A 16,731-nucleotide genomic window follows, 5' to 3' on the forward strand; every position below is an offset into this window, starting at 1 on the left:
TACAGACCCTTCTCCTGGTTTACATCCTGCCTCCCAGTGGAGCCCTGTCATGTTCTCTCCACCATATCACTGTAATTCACACTTGTTATACACACAAACACACGCGTGTAGGCAACACACACACACACGATCCCGGCGCGCGTGTAATTCCACCTCGTTACCAGAATGAAGGAGAGCGTATGGAGGCAGGAAGAATATGAATAATGTGAGAACAGAGCAGACACCTCTGTGGTTTCACTCCACTGACTCTCTGATTAACAGTCATTTTTGGCCTGAAACTGAGAGGGAAGGAGGAAATAGAGGTAGAGAGGAAACAGGGGAAAAAGGTGATGACTCAGGGTGGGCTGATGAAGAGGCACAGATGGGGAGAAGATAGAGGGAGGTTAGTTGCTTCTTTCTCCTCGAGTTATTCATCTAAACACCGTCTTGATGAAGAACGGCTTGATATCCTACTTGAATGTTTGGCTAGAGTTCAATTATTCTTTTGTAAAACAGTTTAAAAACAATTATACTGACCTGGATTTCTCTGTTTGACAGAACATTGAAGTCCATTTTATTTCCCTGCATTGCAACAGGTTTAAGCTTTATACTGTGTGTTATCCATCATGTCTCCTTACTCACTTGTCAAAACCCATCAAGGAGTGGAAAGTTTAGTTTCACCTTCTGAAAGAGTTCATTTAAGAAGGACTTGGTGGAGTTATCCTCCCTAGATATTTATCTTGGATTGAAATATCACTGCACGTTGTTTAAAGTGGTGTCAGAACTCATTCTGTAATAGAGGAGATGATGGGATACTCTCGTTACGAAAGCTTTAGTGGTAATCCTACCTGGAGTTTGGCATTACATTTCATTTACTTTGTGATGTATTATCTGCCTGTCTCTGTCATCCACAGTGACAGCACAAAAGCCTCATGTTTGATGCTAAAATATGGAGCTTTTGAGTCGCTACCAGACACATTTTATCCTTGATGATCCACACAGAATTTAATTTGCCTGGGTGTTTCTCTTGGATTAATTTCTGACAGTAAAATCACTTGTATGGCCTGTTTTAAATCAGCCATGATATATTATGCTGTCACATCAGCGTATCAATCAGAGTATCATCTGCATACTTTTCTGACTCCTGCCTGCACTGTTATCTTAGTGTCATACATTTAAGTGCCAGTTTTTAAATAATAAATGCTTGAGATGTTGAACTTCATGTGTTTTTTTTCACCAAATTGAGTCAGAAGTCATCTATCCAGCCCTATCTGTTGAGGGACTGTCAACTGCTCACTTTGGTTTAAAATAGGATATTACAGGATACATTTACTGTACTTTTCCCCAATCTCCTCCTCCTCCGTCAGGTCTTGATCTGTTTTGGTCATTTTGAAGGGTTTTCAGGGATACAGCACTTGAGCCTTTTTTCTCATATGAACTCCGAACAATGTCCACAGAGTAGCACACAACAGGAACTTGTCCGTGTCAGATGCATTCCACCTAGTGGAAATACTCAGTTTGGTTTAGGCCATTGGTGGCTCCTGTGTAGAGTGTGCAGCAAGAGGAGGACTCATCCGTAATGATAACTGGTTTTGCATTATACTACATGTATTTGGATGTATCCACAATAAAAATAAAAGAGTGGAAAGCGATGTACAGTCAAGCATAAAAGAGTACAAAGCATCTTCACTCCGTGCAGCATCATCAACATCCCCACTTGCTGGCTGTGTATTCTACAGACAATGACCTGCTCGTTCATGCATGGGTTCAATCGGACATTACACAGACTTTGTACAAGGGAGCTGACAGGGTAAAGTCTGTTTAATGTCTGGCCCAACTCATTTGGACATTTGTTTTAACACATACAGCTCCTTCAGGTAGTTTCAAGGTAGCAGTCTGGGCAGGATCTAGGCATAGGCATTCTAGGCACAAACCTCTGGCCTTATTGCCACTACGGGGCCCAGACAGAGGAGAAAAGAATTGCCTGCTGTTACGCAGCACAACAACATTAAACTGTAAATTGCAGGCTGTATTTTAAATTGTAACCCAAACTGGATTCTCAGGTTGACATTGAATGTTAGGGTTTGCAAAATGTGAGGACCCAAGTGCAGACAGTGAGGCACGCAAGTTGGAAACCAAAAGCAAGCTTTATTTACAAAAGCGGTATCCAAAAAAAATCCAAATGCAGGCAATAAATGGTTGGAGACAAATAGGCAGCAAAACAGAATCCAAGAAAAAACTTAAAACGCAACGGACGGGGAACACTGAGGACACGCAAGGAGCAAAATGAGGACAAAAAACAGCAGGAGGAAATATATCCGGACAACAGAGAATGCAAGACATGCAGCATTGACGTGGGGAAACAGACGAACTGACGAAGACTAAGGGAAAAACACAGGCTTAAATATGCAGTGACTATTTAACGAATGAAGCACAGGTATACACAGAAAAGGGGCAGTAAAGAGACAAAGACAGGAAGTGGAAAGTCCCTATAAGACACATGAGAGCTAAACTGAAAACCAAAGCCATGACAATGAACTTATATTTGGGGATCTCAAGCATCTTTCTTTCAGATTGCATTTAAGTAAACCACAATCAGAGAGGCTGATATAGAACTGTGGAAAGTAATTTTCCAGGATGCGAACCTGAGATAGTCTCACTCTCCTCTGGGTCTGTTTGCTTAAATGGAACAATTTCTCTGATACAGAGCTTACACACTGCACACTTAACACACATGCATGCAACACACTCACGTCCTCAGTTATAATGGCCGTGAATAGATGTCTGCCAAATATTCTCACTTCTTCCCTCTCATTTATTCTCACTTGGCGCTCAGTTGGAGACGGAAAGCAGTCGACCTGCTGCAGCAAAGTTTGGATGAGCTGTCATTAGATTCTGGAGCTGTTCCAGTTTAGGTTTAATGTCCTGAGGAGTAGTTCAACATTATTTAAAACTGACATATCAAGGATGTGCACTGGGAGCTGCTCAAGTACTGTATAAGTGCATAAATGTGTGAAAGTTGAGGAGAAATTGGGAGGGACCACTGGAATTAAACACAACATCACAAGTCATGTCCTGTTTGTTGTGAAAAGTCTCATTGTTAACAGTTTTTTTGGGAGCATTTGAAGTTAGCAAGTTGGAGATTTGATTTTGGATCTGCTCACGTATTCTACACCTTCTGGAATAAATTATAATGGAAGCCATTTAGTAAATCATACTCAGAGGAATGTAATATTATACATCATTAGATTGTACAGTTTTAGTCCAATGTCCCTGCACAGTTCAGATCCTCCCTCTGAAATTGAATCCAGACCATTACAGAGCTATTGTGGGGATCACTTTCTGTTGTGATAAGCAGGAGTAACAATATTTCTACCATATGGAAGAACAGTCTGGTATAGCAATATCAGGGAATGAGATTTACACAAATACCAAGTGTTCAAATGAATAACTGCTCTCTCATGAATCTTCTCTGTGTAAGAGACTCGATCTCAATTAAATTCTACTCTTTCCTCAGCCTTAATTGATGAGTTCTGGCGAAGTTTTCAGGCTCCTGACTGTGACATATGCTTTCATTTTAGTCAGCTGCTGCTGCTGCGTGGAGCGTCTCTCGTCCACATCTCTTTGCGATCCCAACCTCCCCGTTCATGAAATGTTCAGTTTGTCAGTTTGTTTGCTTTTTGGGATTATTCCTATTCCTGACTCTCTCAGATTGTTCCAAAGTAATATATTTGTCTTCCTTGCCCTTTTCTTTTGTATGCTTAAGTGAAATCAGCATTCACCACAGAGTAGCTAATCTGATTGTGCAGCCGCCCAGTATAATTCCAACAAGACTCTTGAAATCAACCCCAAAACCACCCTTAATATGGTTCTTTTTTTGTGTTTTTTTGCCAAATAACAGTAGATTTAAGTCTTGTGAACCTTAGCAGGAGCTCTGCAAAAAGGAAATCTGCCCTTCTCTCTATTGCTGCAGTTGTTGATCTTAATTGCACAAAAGTACAGGTTACATCATCCTTTAATCATCACAGGAAGGGGATCCCAGTCTAATAGTCCTTTTAAACCAAGGCGGTTCAGTTGCTGGTTCGGAGCCAGGGCCTACTCTGGGATCAGTTGAGTTTCAACAGCCAAAGAACTGACTCCGGGCCAGGAAAACACTGGTTGCAGAGTGGCACCAACACAGGGACAGGGTTATCTTTACCAAGGACAAACTAAAGCCACTTATATGACCGCTATTTTTTAAAACCAGAGTTAGTGTAGCATGTTCTGACTTATCCACGGGTGAATTAACAGAATATTTTGACTGTGAAATTGGAGACGTATACACTGACTGAATGATGTGACACTACGTTGGCTCTCATGCCTGTGGAAAAGCAAACTGGTTCTTAAAAAGGTTCACAGAGAACTACGGAGGGAATAGCTGTTTTCTGAAGAGGTTAAATCTGCTTTCAATGGAGGAAAATGAAGCTTTCAATAATGGTGGTTTTGGCCACCAGCAGAGACAACAGAGCCAATTACTGCTGAGTAGAACAGCTGACATTTTCTTACCAATCGTTGTGTTAAACGGTTGCAGTGAAGACTCACAAAAAAAGCAGCTGTGCGTGACAAAGACTCTGGCTCCTCTGCAAAGAATTGCTGATCTGAATCATGAGCAAACCCAAAGGTCATATGTTTCGCATAAGTGCCTTTAATTGGACAGTGTTAAACAGTCTTAATTATTTCAGTTATGCAGTATCTCCGCCAAGTATCAGCACATTATTTTTTTCGTTACTACAGTGACACCAATAGGAGGATTTTTAATGAACAACAAGCTCTGCTTCTACTGAGCTGTTTCCAAACACATAACTTTACCTCAGCGGTTGTGAACTTTCATCCACAGTTTTCAGGCACAATAAAAGTGCTAATGAGGGTTCTTTGAGAACACTTTAACACCATAATTAGGCCTAAATTCCTTTTAAAGAGCACACCTCCAGTGGTGGAAAATGGTGGGAATGTAGAGTGAAAGTGGAAAATGGCCAGGATTTTGCTTTAAACCCTTCCTTCAGGCTTGCTTCTGTTTGCCTCCATCCATCTTCCAGTGTAGCATCATCAGTTAGCCAGCCAAGGATTTTAACAAAAGACTTCTGCTCTTCATGTCTTTCTCACCCTTCCTCTCTCTCTTCAGTGCCCAAGTAAAATCATCAACCAGCCAGGCAGAGAGTTTGGCAGCACAAAGGACTTCCCTGATTCGGTGCTGCAGTTTGCCCGCAACCACCCGTTGATGTGGCGGCCGGTGTATCCCGCCCTGCGCCAACCTGTGCTCGTAAAGGCCAACATTCCTTACAAGCTGAAACAAATCGTGGTGGACCGAGTCGAGGCAGAGGACGGGCAGTATGACGTAATGTTCATCGGCACAGGTATGTGTATGATTTCATGCTTGGCTAAAATCAGAAAGTTATTATCTACATCTACAAATTAGGAGCCTGATTGCGACTAGCTCGAGGTCAAACAGCGAATATGTCTGTTGTCTTGAGGATGAAGTTTTATTGAGCCCTATGGAGAAATCTGTTTGTATTTGTTTGCTTGTCTTTCAGACGTTGGTACAGTGTTGAAGGTCATTGCTTTGCACAGTGGAAACAGCCTGGAGACTGAGGAAGTCACACTGGAAGAGCTACAAGTCTTTAAAGTAAGTTTTACCCTATCAGGTGTCTCAATTATTCTCTCGGTGTTCCTCCTTAATCATTTTTCAGGCATTATCAAAGAAGCTGCCATTCACCATTATGAATAACATTTCTTTCATTAACTTAAACAATCTTTGTAGTCGACAGATAAAGACCCACAACGATGTCTTAAAAGAGAACTTCTGTCAAAAACCTAACCTTTTTTTTTCTCCTCATCTTTAAAGAATAATTCTCTTCTTTAATTTCCTCTCTATCACATTTGCTTTGGCTTTTTTTCTTTTACTCTAAGCCTTTTCCCACTTTGTGAAATATCTGAGGTCAATTATTTTCATTATTGCAGGTGCCAACTCCAATTACATCAATGGACATATCAGTGAAAAGGGTAAGCTGATGTGACTGTAATTATAAACTTTATTGCTCATGTCTATTAACCCAACTGTTATCTTCATTATGCCTCACTTTCTTTTTTCTCTTCATCATTTCAAACAGCAAGCCCTGTATGTGGGCTCTCCAGCAGGTGTAGCGCAGGTGAAGCTGCATCGCTGTGAGACTTATGGGAAGGCCTGTGCTGAGTGCTGCCTGGCCAGAGACCCTTACTGTGCCTGGGATGGATCGCTGTGCGCACGATACATGCCCAACAGCAAACGCCGCTTCCGCAGACAGGACATCAGGCATGGAAACCCCGTGCTGCAGTGTCTGGATCAGAACCTGGGTGGTAAGAGTCACTTCTCACTTAAAGATACAATATGTAACATTTCTGCATAAAAATGTCTTTTTTCTATATTTTGATGAGTTGTGTACTTAGATTATCCCAAATGTTTCCAACGATGTTTAAACCCAGTGATATCAAATCTGTAATTTTACTCAAGGTAACAGTGTTTCATTTGGTCACCTGATGTTATAACTTAACATCAGAAACATCAGATGACATATCAGAGAGTGAGGAAGGAAATCAGCGAATGTGACTCGAACATAGTGACATAAAACTTCCGAACATTGTCTTAGAGAACAGTGACGTAGATAGATTTTCATCAGCAATGGTGGTTGTTTAACAATGAAGGCAACAACTCCCATGATCCCACAGAACTTGTTTTGAGATCCCTTGTGGCAAAAATGACACACTGTGCCTTCTGAAACAGAGAATGGGGATGTGGTTAATAGTCATATGTAATTATTACCATCGCAACCTTACTGCCGTTCTAGCAAGATCAACACCACTAGCATGGATTAGTGATAGCATCGATATTAGCATGGACAAGCAATAGCATGAATGTTAGCAGGGGAAATTATTGACTGAACCAGCACAGCAAATGACAAATGGCAGCTGTGCTTAATCAATTCTTACATGCCAAACTAGCTGCAAGGTATAAATTTGACGTAGTGTCACCAAAGTCACAGAATTAAAGGCAGGACTACTGACGAGGCATTTCAGGAGCAGTGTTTCCTGTGGGAGAGAGGAGCATCTGTTGGTGCGGACTTTGACCTTTTTATCTTTCAAGATCTTTTACATGCACAAGAACATGTATAAAAAATACTGAAGGAAAGGAACAAATGAAAAGCATAATAGTTCTCCCTTTGAGAAACAGGTGATCAAACTGTCTCTTCAAATGATGGTTAATGCTGGGAAGTGTCAGCTGAGGACGCTTCATTTGCTCCACTATTAGAAGTGAAAAGGAAAATCAAATACAGAAGGAAAGCTGAATTATGTACAAGTGATTCAATAATCCAGTATACAAAAAAAAAACATTTGACTGATTGCTTCTAAATATGGGCGACCATCAGCTGGACGTCTGACGCAGATGGTCACAGTTTTTAGGTCATGTTCTAGTTTCTTGTATCTCTTCGTAAGCGTTTTCCACATACCTCTCAGGACACTTTAGATAAGCATTACCACTTTGTACAGTCAAAACAAGGGCGGTGGTCTCCTTACACTCTCTAAACTATTTAGCTGTGGATAGGAAGAAAGCCAGTGAGGCTCCACTCTTGTGTATACTGCACATGAGTCTGTAAACACCTGAGGTCCAGAGGAAGATGCTGTTGGACATGTGCCAACTTGTGTTTGAATTAAGGTTGTATGTGTGTGTTTGTGTGTGTAAGGGTCAGTGTAAGTCTTTGTACAAATCAAACTTGCCACAAAAACACTCTCAGGCTTAAATCCTGACAAAGAGGCACGAAGTGGGCCACTTTAATCAAGCTGTGTGAAACTGATGTTGTACAGCATATAAGACAGAAGATATATGTTAACTCCTCAATAACACGCATCTATTTACTCATTCAGTGCATGTGGAACACAAACTTGACCTTATTTTACGCCAGATCTTACACCTCGTTAGGTTTGGGAGCCATTTCTGTTCATAGACAATCTCAGACATGCACAAGTTATAAATAGATCTCCATATCTTTTGGCACTGATCCTGAACAACCTAGGAAAGAGGATAGGAAGAATGAAAGATAGGAAGGTGTGTGTGTGAGAGAGACAAGTACAAACAAAAAGAAGGAAAACAAATGAGGATGAGGTGAGGGTAAACAACAAGTGTGAAGACAGACAAAGAGGAGAAGGGAAAACAAGGCTGTGGAGAGGCAGGGAAAGGGCGTGTGCATGTTTTGGTTGTGTGTTTGCTCACCTGAGTGTAGCTATGGTGCTGAGGTGACCTCTGGGCCTTTGGATGAAGCCACATTTTACAAGGATTCTTTGTGCCAAGGTGTCAAGTTGTTGACAAAGTCAAATCCACAGAGGCATGTGTTTCCTCTCCTAAGAGTTAAATATCATCCTGACATTCACTATTTTGTCAAAAGAGATTTATCCTCAATGTGTCCTCACATGAACTCACAAGTTATGCAGAGATACTGCCTGGTTTACTAACTGTGTCTCCAAATGACCATTCATTATTATAGACTGACATCATTTCAGCTTTTGCAGTGCTCTGCAGACTAAAAACCTTTCATTCCATCTCTCTTTCAACCAGAAGAGTTTGATGTGAATGACGACAGGGTGGTGTATGCGACAGAGAACAACAGCACCTTCCTGGAGTGTGTTCCTCGCTCTCCACAAGCTTCTGTTACCTGGCTCGTCCAGCGTGATGACCGCAAGGAAGAGGTAAGACGATAAGTAAATCAAAGTAATAAAATGCCACCATATCCTAATATATCTGTAATGGAAGGAAAGTAGGGAAGCTTGGAGATGGATGATGGGAGGAATGAAGCCTCAAGCCAACAGTGGCCTGAGTAACTTTCTTTAAAGTGAGATGTGCGTGTGAATTTGGCACGTGGTTGACACATTTGACAGCCATTTGACATATGGTTGAAATTAAGCTGTTATATTTCAAAGGAAAACGTTTAAGCGCCTGTTCTCTTGGATAAACAGTGGATTCTTTTCAAACCTTGACTGCATGCCACTGAAAGCTGAAGTACCACTCGATGTCTACTGCTTACTGTGACTTAAACACAGTGTTGCAAAGTCCTTTCAAAGTGCTACTTAGGAAATTATGTTGCTGTGATTGCCCACACCCACAGTAATCATTCATTTGCTTGAGGGTATGTTTCTCTAACTTAACTGAGTGCCTCGGTCAGCCGCGCAAGTATTAAGGCATTACCACCCTTCTCGGTTTCCTAGCAAATAAACATTTGGCTGCCACTCCAGCTGACGAGGCTTCCATGTTTGTGTTGGCATAGAAGGAAAGAATCTGAGGAGTGGCAAGGTAGAGAAGATAGATTGAGAAAAATGAGGTATGAATGAATAGAGGAGAGACCACAATTGGCGGTAAGTAAGGAAAGAAAAAGAGAATGAGAGGAAATAAAAAGCTAGAGAAAGGGTTAAAAATAACAGTGACTGGATTTCATGGTACATTCTTGCTGTTGCAATTCAAGCTGAGAAAACAGTACGAAGAGCCACGTTCAGCCTCTTTCTTTCCTCATGCTATGAGGGGATTACATTATTTTTTATAGTTTGTTCACATCAGCCAGATGAATGGCCTGAAAGCAACACAATGAAGGTGCAATTTTCACAGGGATTTTTCCACAAAGAAATTTGAAAGATAATCAAAAAATAATCCTTTTTTTCAAAGCTTTCTTATTTATTCAGAAAAAAAAACATGCAGCCATTTGCTACATACACAAAGTGTAAGCAAAAGCATCAATTTCAATTCATTTTGTTTTAATTTAAGGGTCCCATATTATGCTCATTTTAGGTTCCTACTTTTATTTTGGGTGTCTACTAGAAAATGTTTACATGCTTCAGCGCTCAAAAAACACCTAATTTTTCTCATACTGTCCACTGCTGCAGCACCGCTATTCACCCTCTGTCTGAACGCTCCGTTTTATTGCCCGTCTCCTTAAACAGGCAATAAAACAGATATATTCTTCCCCTGCTCTGATTGGTCAGCTCTTACAGGCCAGAGCAGGCACAGCCCACCTTGTTTCTTCATCAGCTCTGCTTGGGTTTTTTAAGCACGGCTGTGCTGAGCATATTCTTGAGATTAGTTTTAAATTAGTTGTGATATCACAACTATGCAGAAGTTCTGACAGCTTGTTTAAAGAGGCACAGTTTCTAAATTCCAGCGTTGTGCATTTCTATGTGGGTTAGCATTTTGATACTTTCACAGTATTTGTTTAGCACCTAGAACTGCTCTATAATCAAAATGACATGGAGATTTCACTTTCATCATTATTGGACATTTAAAAAAAAATTAACTTGCAACAAAGCTAACAACTATGCTGCAATGTTTGACTGATTTAAGCAGCTTGAACATATAAAATAAAAATGTGAAGTGACTACATAATCACTTTAAAAGTACAGTTCAAGTGAATGTCAGTATATGAAAGTTAAGTGACATGTACTCCCTCTGCCTTACTCAGGTGAAGCTGGACGATCGCGTGATGTCCACAGAGCAGGGTCTGCTGTTTCGTCGTCTCTTCCGCCAGGATGAAGGCGTGTACATCTGTCGCTCCCGAGAGCACGGCTTCACACAGACCCTGGCCCGCCTCACCCTCGAAGTCCTCCAGGGGGAGACTGTGGACGAGCTCATGGCACGCGACAACGCCGGTCTCTCTGACTCCTTCAAAGACCGGTCCTCAGGAGGCTACAGGGCCTGGATGCCTTGCAGCGCTTACAGCAGGAGCGGCTCATCAAGCCAAATCGGCCAGTCACGCACATGGTTCAAGGATATCATGCAGTTGATTGGGCCGTCGAACCTGCCACATGTGGAGGAGTACTGCGAGAGGATGTGGTGCAACGACAAGCTGAGGAGGAAACACAAGAGCATGGTGGAGAAATACCGCCAGGCGCAGGATAGTGCCAGGAAGGCTCGCAGCAAGAGCTCCGGCGAACGGAACCGGACGCCAAGGGATCTCAGCGCATGGGAAGAGTAATGAGGGAGAAAATAAAAGAAAGAAAGGGACAAAGATTCCACTACAGGACAAGATTGATTTAGCAGCAAAAAGGGTCAAAACCAGCATCAACTCCTGATGGTTGAAACTTTGGCACTTGGCTTTGTAAGAATGAGGTAGCTCACAGCTGATCGTAACAGAGTGGATTTTTGTAAAATCAGTGTATCTTTAGGTCTGGTGTTAGGGGTTGGTTCTGGGTACGACCCAGAAAATACAGAAGTGTTGGGTTGTCTGGAAAGACGGCGCCAAAAGAGACTGCTACTGAACTGTACAGGCTGTTCCTGATGTAACGATGTTGAATAAAGAGGAGACCAGAGACAATCTTTCAGATACAATCACAGGATGCTATCCAAGAACTCATCCCTCTCTCACATTTAAGCTCTTGTATACTTTTACTGATACTGAAATGACAGACATCGCTTTCATTTCATCAAGTCATAAAATCTTCAAAACTTCACAACCTCAGATTTATGAAACATATGCATGCTTTTGGACTGATTTTACAGACAGCCTCATGTACTCTTTGAACTGTTCATGCTGGCTTTCTTAGACTGGGGCTTCAAAAGAGAGGACCATCACTTCTACATACTCTATATCTTTGGACTACAAAATTAAAAAGTGCCACCCTGACACACAAAGACACATACACTTCCTTTCCTTTAGTTCTCACTACCCTTTCTATCCAAGTCTGACACAGTCACATTTCACACAATGCAATCACTGGATTTATAACTTGGTATTTAATGGGCCATGTTTCTTGCCTTGCTCTGCATGTTTGTTTTTTTAATGAAATATTCATGTGTGACTTCTGCTCAAGACATAACTGACTTTGCAGTGTATTTATAAGAGTCACATATGGCTAATACACACAAGCTTAGACACTCACTGTATCTGATCAGTGTACATGCACACACACCACCATAAACTGAAATCCCACTCACCCATCACACTGAAAGCATAAGCTCAACTAGCTCAAACTGGAAGCTACCATGAGACGACTGTTGATGGTTCAACAGATTAAAGGCACATTGCTTTGTTTTTACTGCTGTGGGTTAAACGTTCCATTAAACACCAGCTCCAGATCAAAATTCCCCCCTCAGCGACCCTTAAAGGGATATTTCACAGAGGCTTATTTTCATGCTGTTGGGTACATACCGCAACACCTCTGGGAATGTACCTAATGACTGAAGTCAAGCTCTGATATTTGCATCCTTGGGGATCGTTATGCATGTCAACCCAATGAAAACTAAGTCTGTGACATTAAAATGAATCCAGCATGTAGACCCACAAATGGGAATTATTTTCCAATTTTTTGGTTATTCATTTTTATTACATGAGTAATTGTTTCGTCTAAAACAAGTGTAAACCCACCGTGACATCACCTATTGGTTTTTTTGGACCACCATTATGGAGCCTCAAGTTTGACATTATGGCCACTGCCATCTTGTTTCTTTTGGAGCCAGAAGTTCCCTAAAGCATACTCTGCTTTATCGTTTATATTTAACTCTAAATGGGACCATCATTTACAAAATGAACATCATGCTGTATTGACGAAGACTTGAAACAAGCGATTGAGACCATAAACTAAGTTGTACTAAATGTTTACTGCAGTAAGTGAGAAATAGGACCATTTTCTCATAGGCTCAGATACAATAAAACTTATTTTTGCAACCACTGAAGTTGGCACTAATAATTTTCAGATCCAGAAGCTCTGGCCATATTTAAAATCCTTGATGGTCCAAAAAATGTGAAACATCAGATTTTAACGCAGCCCAAGTTGAAACGTGCTTTCTTCTTTCTAAGCAACAGTTAAAAACAGCCAAAATGTAGAAATTACATAACCTGACCTCTCTGCAGTAACCTCACCTCACATTTTAATCATCCACTAAACTCATGTTCCCACAGTTTCTCTGTCCCAAGTGATAATAGAGGGAACAATAGAAGGGGTCAGCTTCAATGGCCGAGTCCTCCTGTGCTTTCTGCTTTGTAAACACTGGTTTTAAGACGGTTCATGGTTTGAACACATTATTATTGTCTTCAGTTTTATTGTTAAAATATAACTTTTATGGTGAACAAAACCAAAAAAGGTTTTCCTTCAACAGGTAGCAGTTAGTGACCCAAATATGGGTTCGGACGTAATAACAAAGAGTGGAGGACAGGAGAGACAGAAGGCGGGCGAGGATTATGAGCTTCAGTTTCAGTGAGGGGCTGTTTGAGGAAGGGAATGAGATCTAAAAATAATCATTTATGAGAAAGGAAGATAATGTGAATATTGTAAACTAACTTGTGTTTTGAAATGAATTTGAAGAGTTGCTTTCATCTGTATCACCTATGTAACAATTATATTACATTAATGGATGCCTTGGAGTTCTCTAGTAACCTCCTCCAGCCCCATTCATGCAAATGATGGCTACATAGACCATATGCCGACGTAGACCTAATAAACATTGCAAAAAATGTGCCTAGAATGTGTCTGTAGTTACAAATTGTCAGATTAAATATTAGATTTTTATTGATTCTTGCTTCTTTGATCTCTAGTGTCCGTGTAAAAAGTCTTTGTGTGTAAGAAATCCAAGCTGATAATATATATATGTTGGCAGTGAAGTGGTGAAATAATCAGTTTTGAATCATAAACCGTACAAAAGTTAACCATGCTTATTGGATTAATTTGATGACAACTACACACATTTAGAAACACAATCTGTTGCTACCAAAGAATTAAGGACCACCAATATGGCTGCAAGAGTGTGAAATCCTTGCCATGTGTGTACATATGGACGGTGGTATATCAATTATGGGAGTCGTCTCATTGTTTAAAATTAGCCAGGAAGCACCAGTGAACTTGGTGACCTTTTTCTAACCTTTATGGCGTGTGAATGGCTTCTAACAGCAAAATTATCAAGCTGGAGGATGAATTAAGAAGAAGGCCAAGAGAGATTTTTAAAAAAAAACAAAGAAAAAAAACAAAGAAAAAGGTACTATAAGCATCTTGTGGAGGCTGTATTTGAAATTCATAAAAATCCATATCATTAATAAAACTCATTTCACCACAGTAAATGAGTATGAAGTGAGTATTTCAAATAAGGCACATTATACTTTGTACAGCACACTCTAGCTAAGTTTATTTTCTTAGTTTGAGGACTGTGAGACCAGCTATTAGACTCTACTTATGGTGTTTTGTCTAATAATATTGTTTCTGATGTGTATCTAAACTGACAGAAAATGAGAATGAAACTTGATTTATCTTGAACAAAAAAGTTCCTTGTTTGTAACCATTTTTGATTTCGGTCTTGTAATATTTTTTCGTGGACAGCTACACATGTACTTGGTCTGGTCTTTGGTTTATGAAGATGATAAAAAAAAAAAAATATTGTTAACAGAAAATTAGAAATGTGTTTAAGGTATAACGTTTGTGATTGATTGTAAAGTCTCAGTTTGTAAAATCGTGTAAAAAAAGAAAAGAAAAAAGAAAAAGCAATGTAAAAGTTTCATTTTTACAACAATGCCATAAGATAGAACCGCCAAAATAAATGCTGACACTTATTTTGCTGGACAGTGTTTTGAGACTTAAATGGAAACAAAAGTTATACTTTAGGATATTAGTCATTTTTTGCATATATGAATTTTTTTAGTCACTTACAAAATGTTTAAATGTGAGATATTGGTGCATGATCAGAAAACACATCGGAAGCCTTCAAATGCATTTCAGTTGTTGTATAATGTGTTTGTGGCACAGCATCTTAAATTTATATTTTTTAACTTACTCTTAAGCCGTCCACTCTCTATAGCTAGTTTAATGCAGTTTGTCAATACTTTTTAAATTTCATCTAAAACATGTTGAATTTACAGCCTTATTGTTTAACTTCTGTATTTTAGAATATTTATATAAGGACAAGGACTCAAACATTCATCAACATGATGATCAATGTATTGTGACAACTTTTGTAAAACTAATTTCACTACAGCCAAAATACACCAGGTGATTTGACTGATGAGTGGCTACTGCTGATTGGAGGCAAACTAATTGATAAATGCCTGTGCATGCTCTGATCACCACAGCTAACTCACTTTCAGCAAATCACGGGATCAGTCAGTGAAGGATGACATGACATTAATGAAAAGCCAGCAGTCCAACAAGTATACAAGTATACAACAGCCATTCAACACCATCGAAGGCAACAGACAACAAAACTCTTGTTGTAGAATTAAGGTTGAAAAGTGTATGGGTCCTTGGATTAAAAATGAACATTATCTGAACTATCCCTTTTTATTGTCCTGTAAAATTGTGCTGAAGTGAGGTCTCTGATGGACCTAAGTTAAATGCATATTTATGTTTTATTTAAATGTCTTTTTACCATGCATGCTATGTACTTGTGTGCTATTTACCAACATTAAAAGTTGATTTTCTAACATAAAAGAAGGTGACCCCTGACTGGCTGTTTTAAAGAATTTAAAATGGCGCCACTGACATAAACAAAGAGTGTAGTTCCCTGAAATGAACTGCTTTTATAAACCATAGCTTTTACTGCACTGAAACCAAGACATGCTCTATTTAATACTAAATCAACAACATGCAGACTGAACACCTGCAACAAGGCTGTTTAGCATTGAATGTCAGGGTCAAATTAAGTGGCTCTACCTCCTATGTCTGCTTTCTTTCCTTCCATGTGTGAGGACCAAAATATGGTGCGCTACATGTCTAAAAAATGAAAGCACATTCCTTGGCTTTTAAGGGCTATTTTAATGTTAAAACTGGGTTAGGGTTTGAAAATGAGGGTCCCCATACTGTAGGTTAGAATATAAAGGTCCCCATACTGTATGTAAAATAACAAATATGTATCAGAGCAAAACTTCTGGTATTTGCACTGTCTTTATGTAAGCACTGAGGTGTCATTATAAGCAGGAGCACTTGTGGGTGCATGATTGCAGATTTACAGACCCAGTGTTGGCCCATTACCTTACCCTGGGTTACTGGGTCTGGCCATGCGTGTGATTGGAGGGTAATTGGGCTGTAACATCTGTGGAAAAGTGCACTAACAATGGCTGCTTGTAGCTTCAGCAAACAGACCAGCTCATAAAACCCAACCTGCAACTAAAGCCACTAAACGACTTCGCACCCGGACAATTATTGCAACCACACAAACTCACACAAATGCAGGATGAATGTGTGCGCATTCTTTGCACACACAGATGTGAAGATGTGGATGCACAAAGACCCGCAAGCACACACATGTTTACACACACTGCCCTGTATAAAACTCCGAAATGCAAATTATGTCTCCACTGTATAAAAGGGAGTAAAGTGTCCCCAGTATTTATGTTGTCAGCAATTTGGTGGGTCAAACCTCAAAAAACAAATTTTAAGTCAAATGCTTATGTACAGAAATTAGCCAGGTATACACAGAGGAACACACACTGAAAGCCATGGGAACAACTTATTGTAACTCATTCTAAAATGAGTATTTATGGATCATACTTTTTGAACTACTATCACCTTTCCCACTGCATTTTCACTTGTTAAAACAAAGTTCAGTTGAGAAGAGAAACATCTTCACTTTTAAATAAAGAAGATTAATGGAAGGTGCTGGTACACAGAAAACAAAAGCACATAAGTAAACTAGACAAATCACAGGGATCTAAACATGCTCCATGAGGCCAATAAAGCCATTGGCCTTTTCCCAAATTGAACAATTACGGGTATATTTAATGT

At 40.0% G+C, this 16,731-nt stretch overlaps 1 protein-coding gene across 1 annotated transcript in view; it reads left to right on the forward strand.

Moving 5' to 3' along the window:
* Positions 1 to 12,301, forward strand: part of sema3bl (sema domain, immunoglobulin domain (Ig), short basic domain, secreted, (semaphorin) 3bl) — a 29,130-nt gene extending 16,829 nt beyond the window's left edge. Inside the window, exons 8-13 of the mRNA XM_073470782.1 lie at positions 5,141 to 5,372; positions 5,550 to 5,641; positions 5,977 to 6,018; positions 6,126 to 6,351; positions 8,603 to 8,733; positions 10,491 to 12,301. Of these exons, the coding sequence (XP_073326883.1) occupies positions 5,141 to 5,372; positions 5,550 to 5,641; positions 5,977 to 6,018; positions 6,126 to 6,351; positions 8,603 to 8,733; positions 10,491 to 11,003 (1,236 nt within the window). The 3' untranslated portion in view covers positions 11,004 to 12,301. The remainder of the gene's footprint in view (positions 1 to 5,140; positions 5,373 to 5,549; positions 5,642 to 5,976; positions 6,019 to 6,125; positions 6,352 to 8,602; positions 8,734 to 10,490) is intronic.
* The last annotated feature ends 4,430 nt before the right edge of the window (positions 12,302 to 16,731 follow it).

This window comes from Pagrus major, chromosome 7, assembly GCF_040436345.1.
Source record: "Pagrus major chromosome 7, Pma_NU_1.0".
Lineage (NCBI taxonomy): Eukaryota > Metazoa > Chordata > Actinopteri > Spariformes > Sparidae > Pagrus > Pagrus major.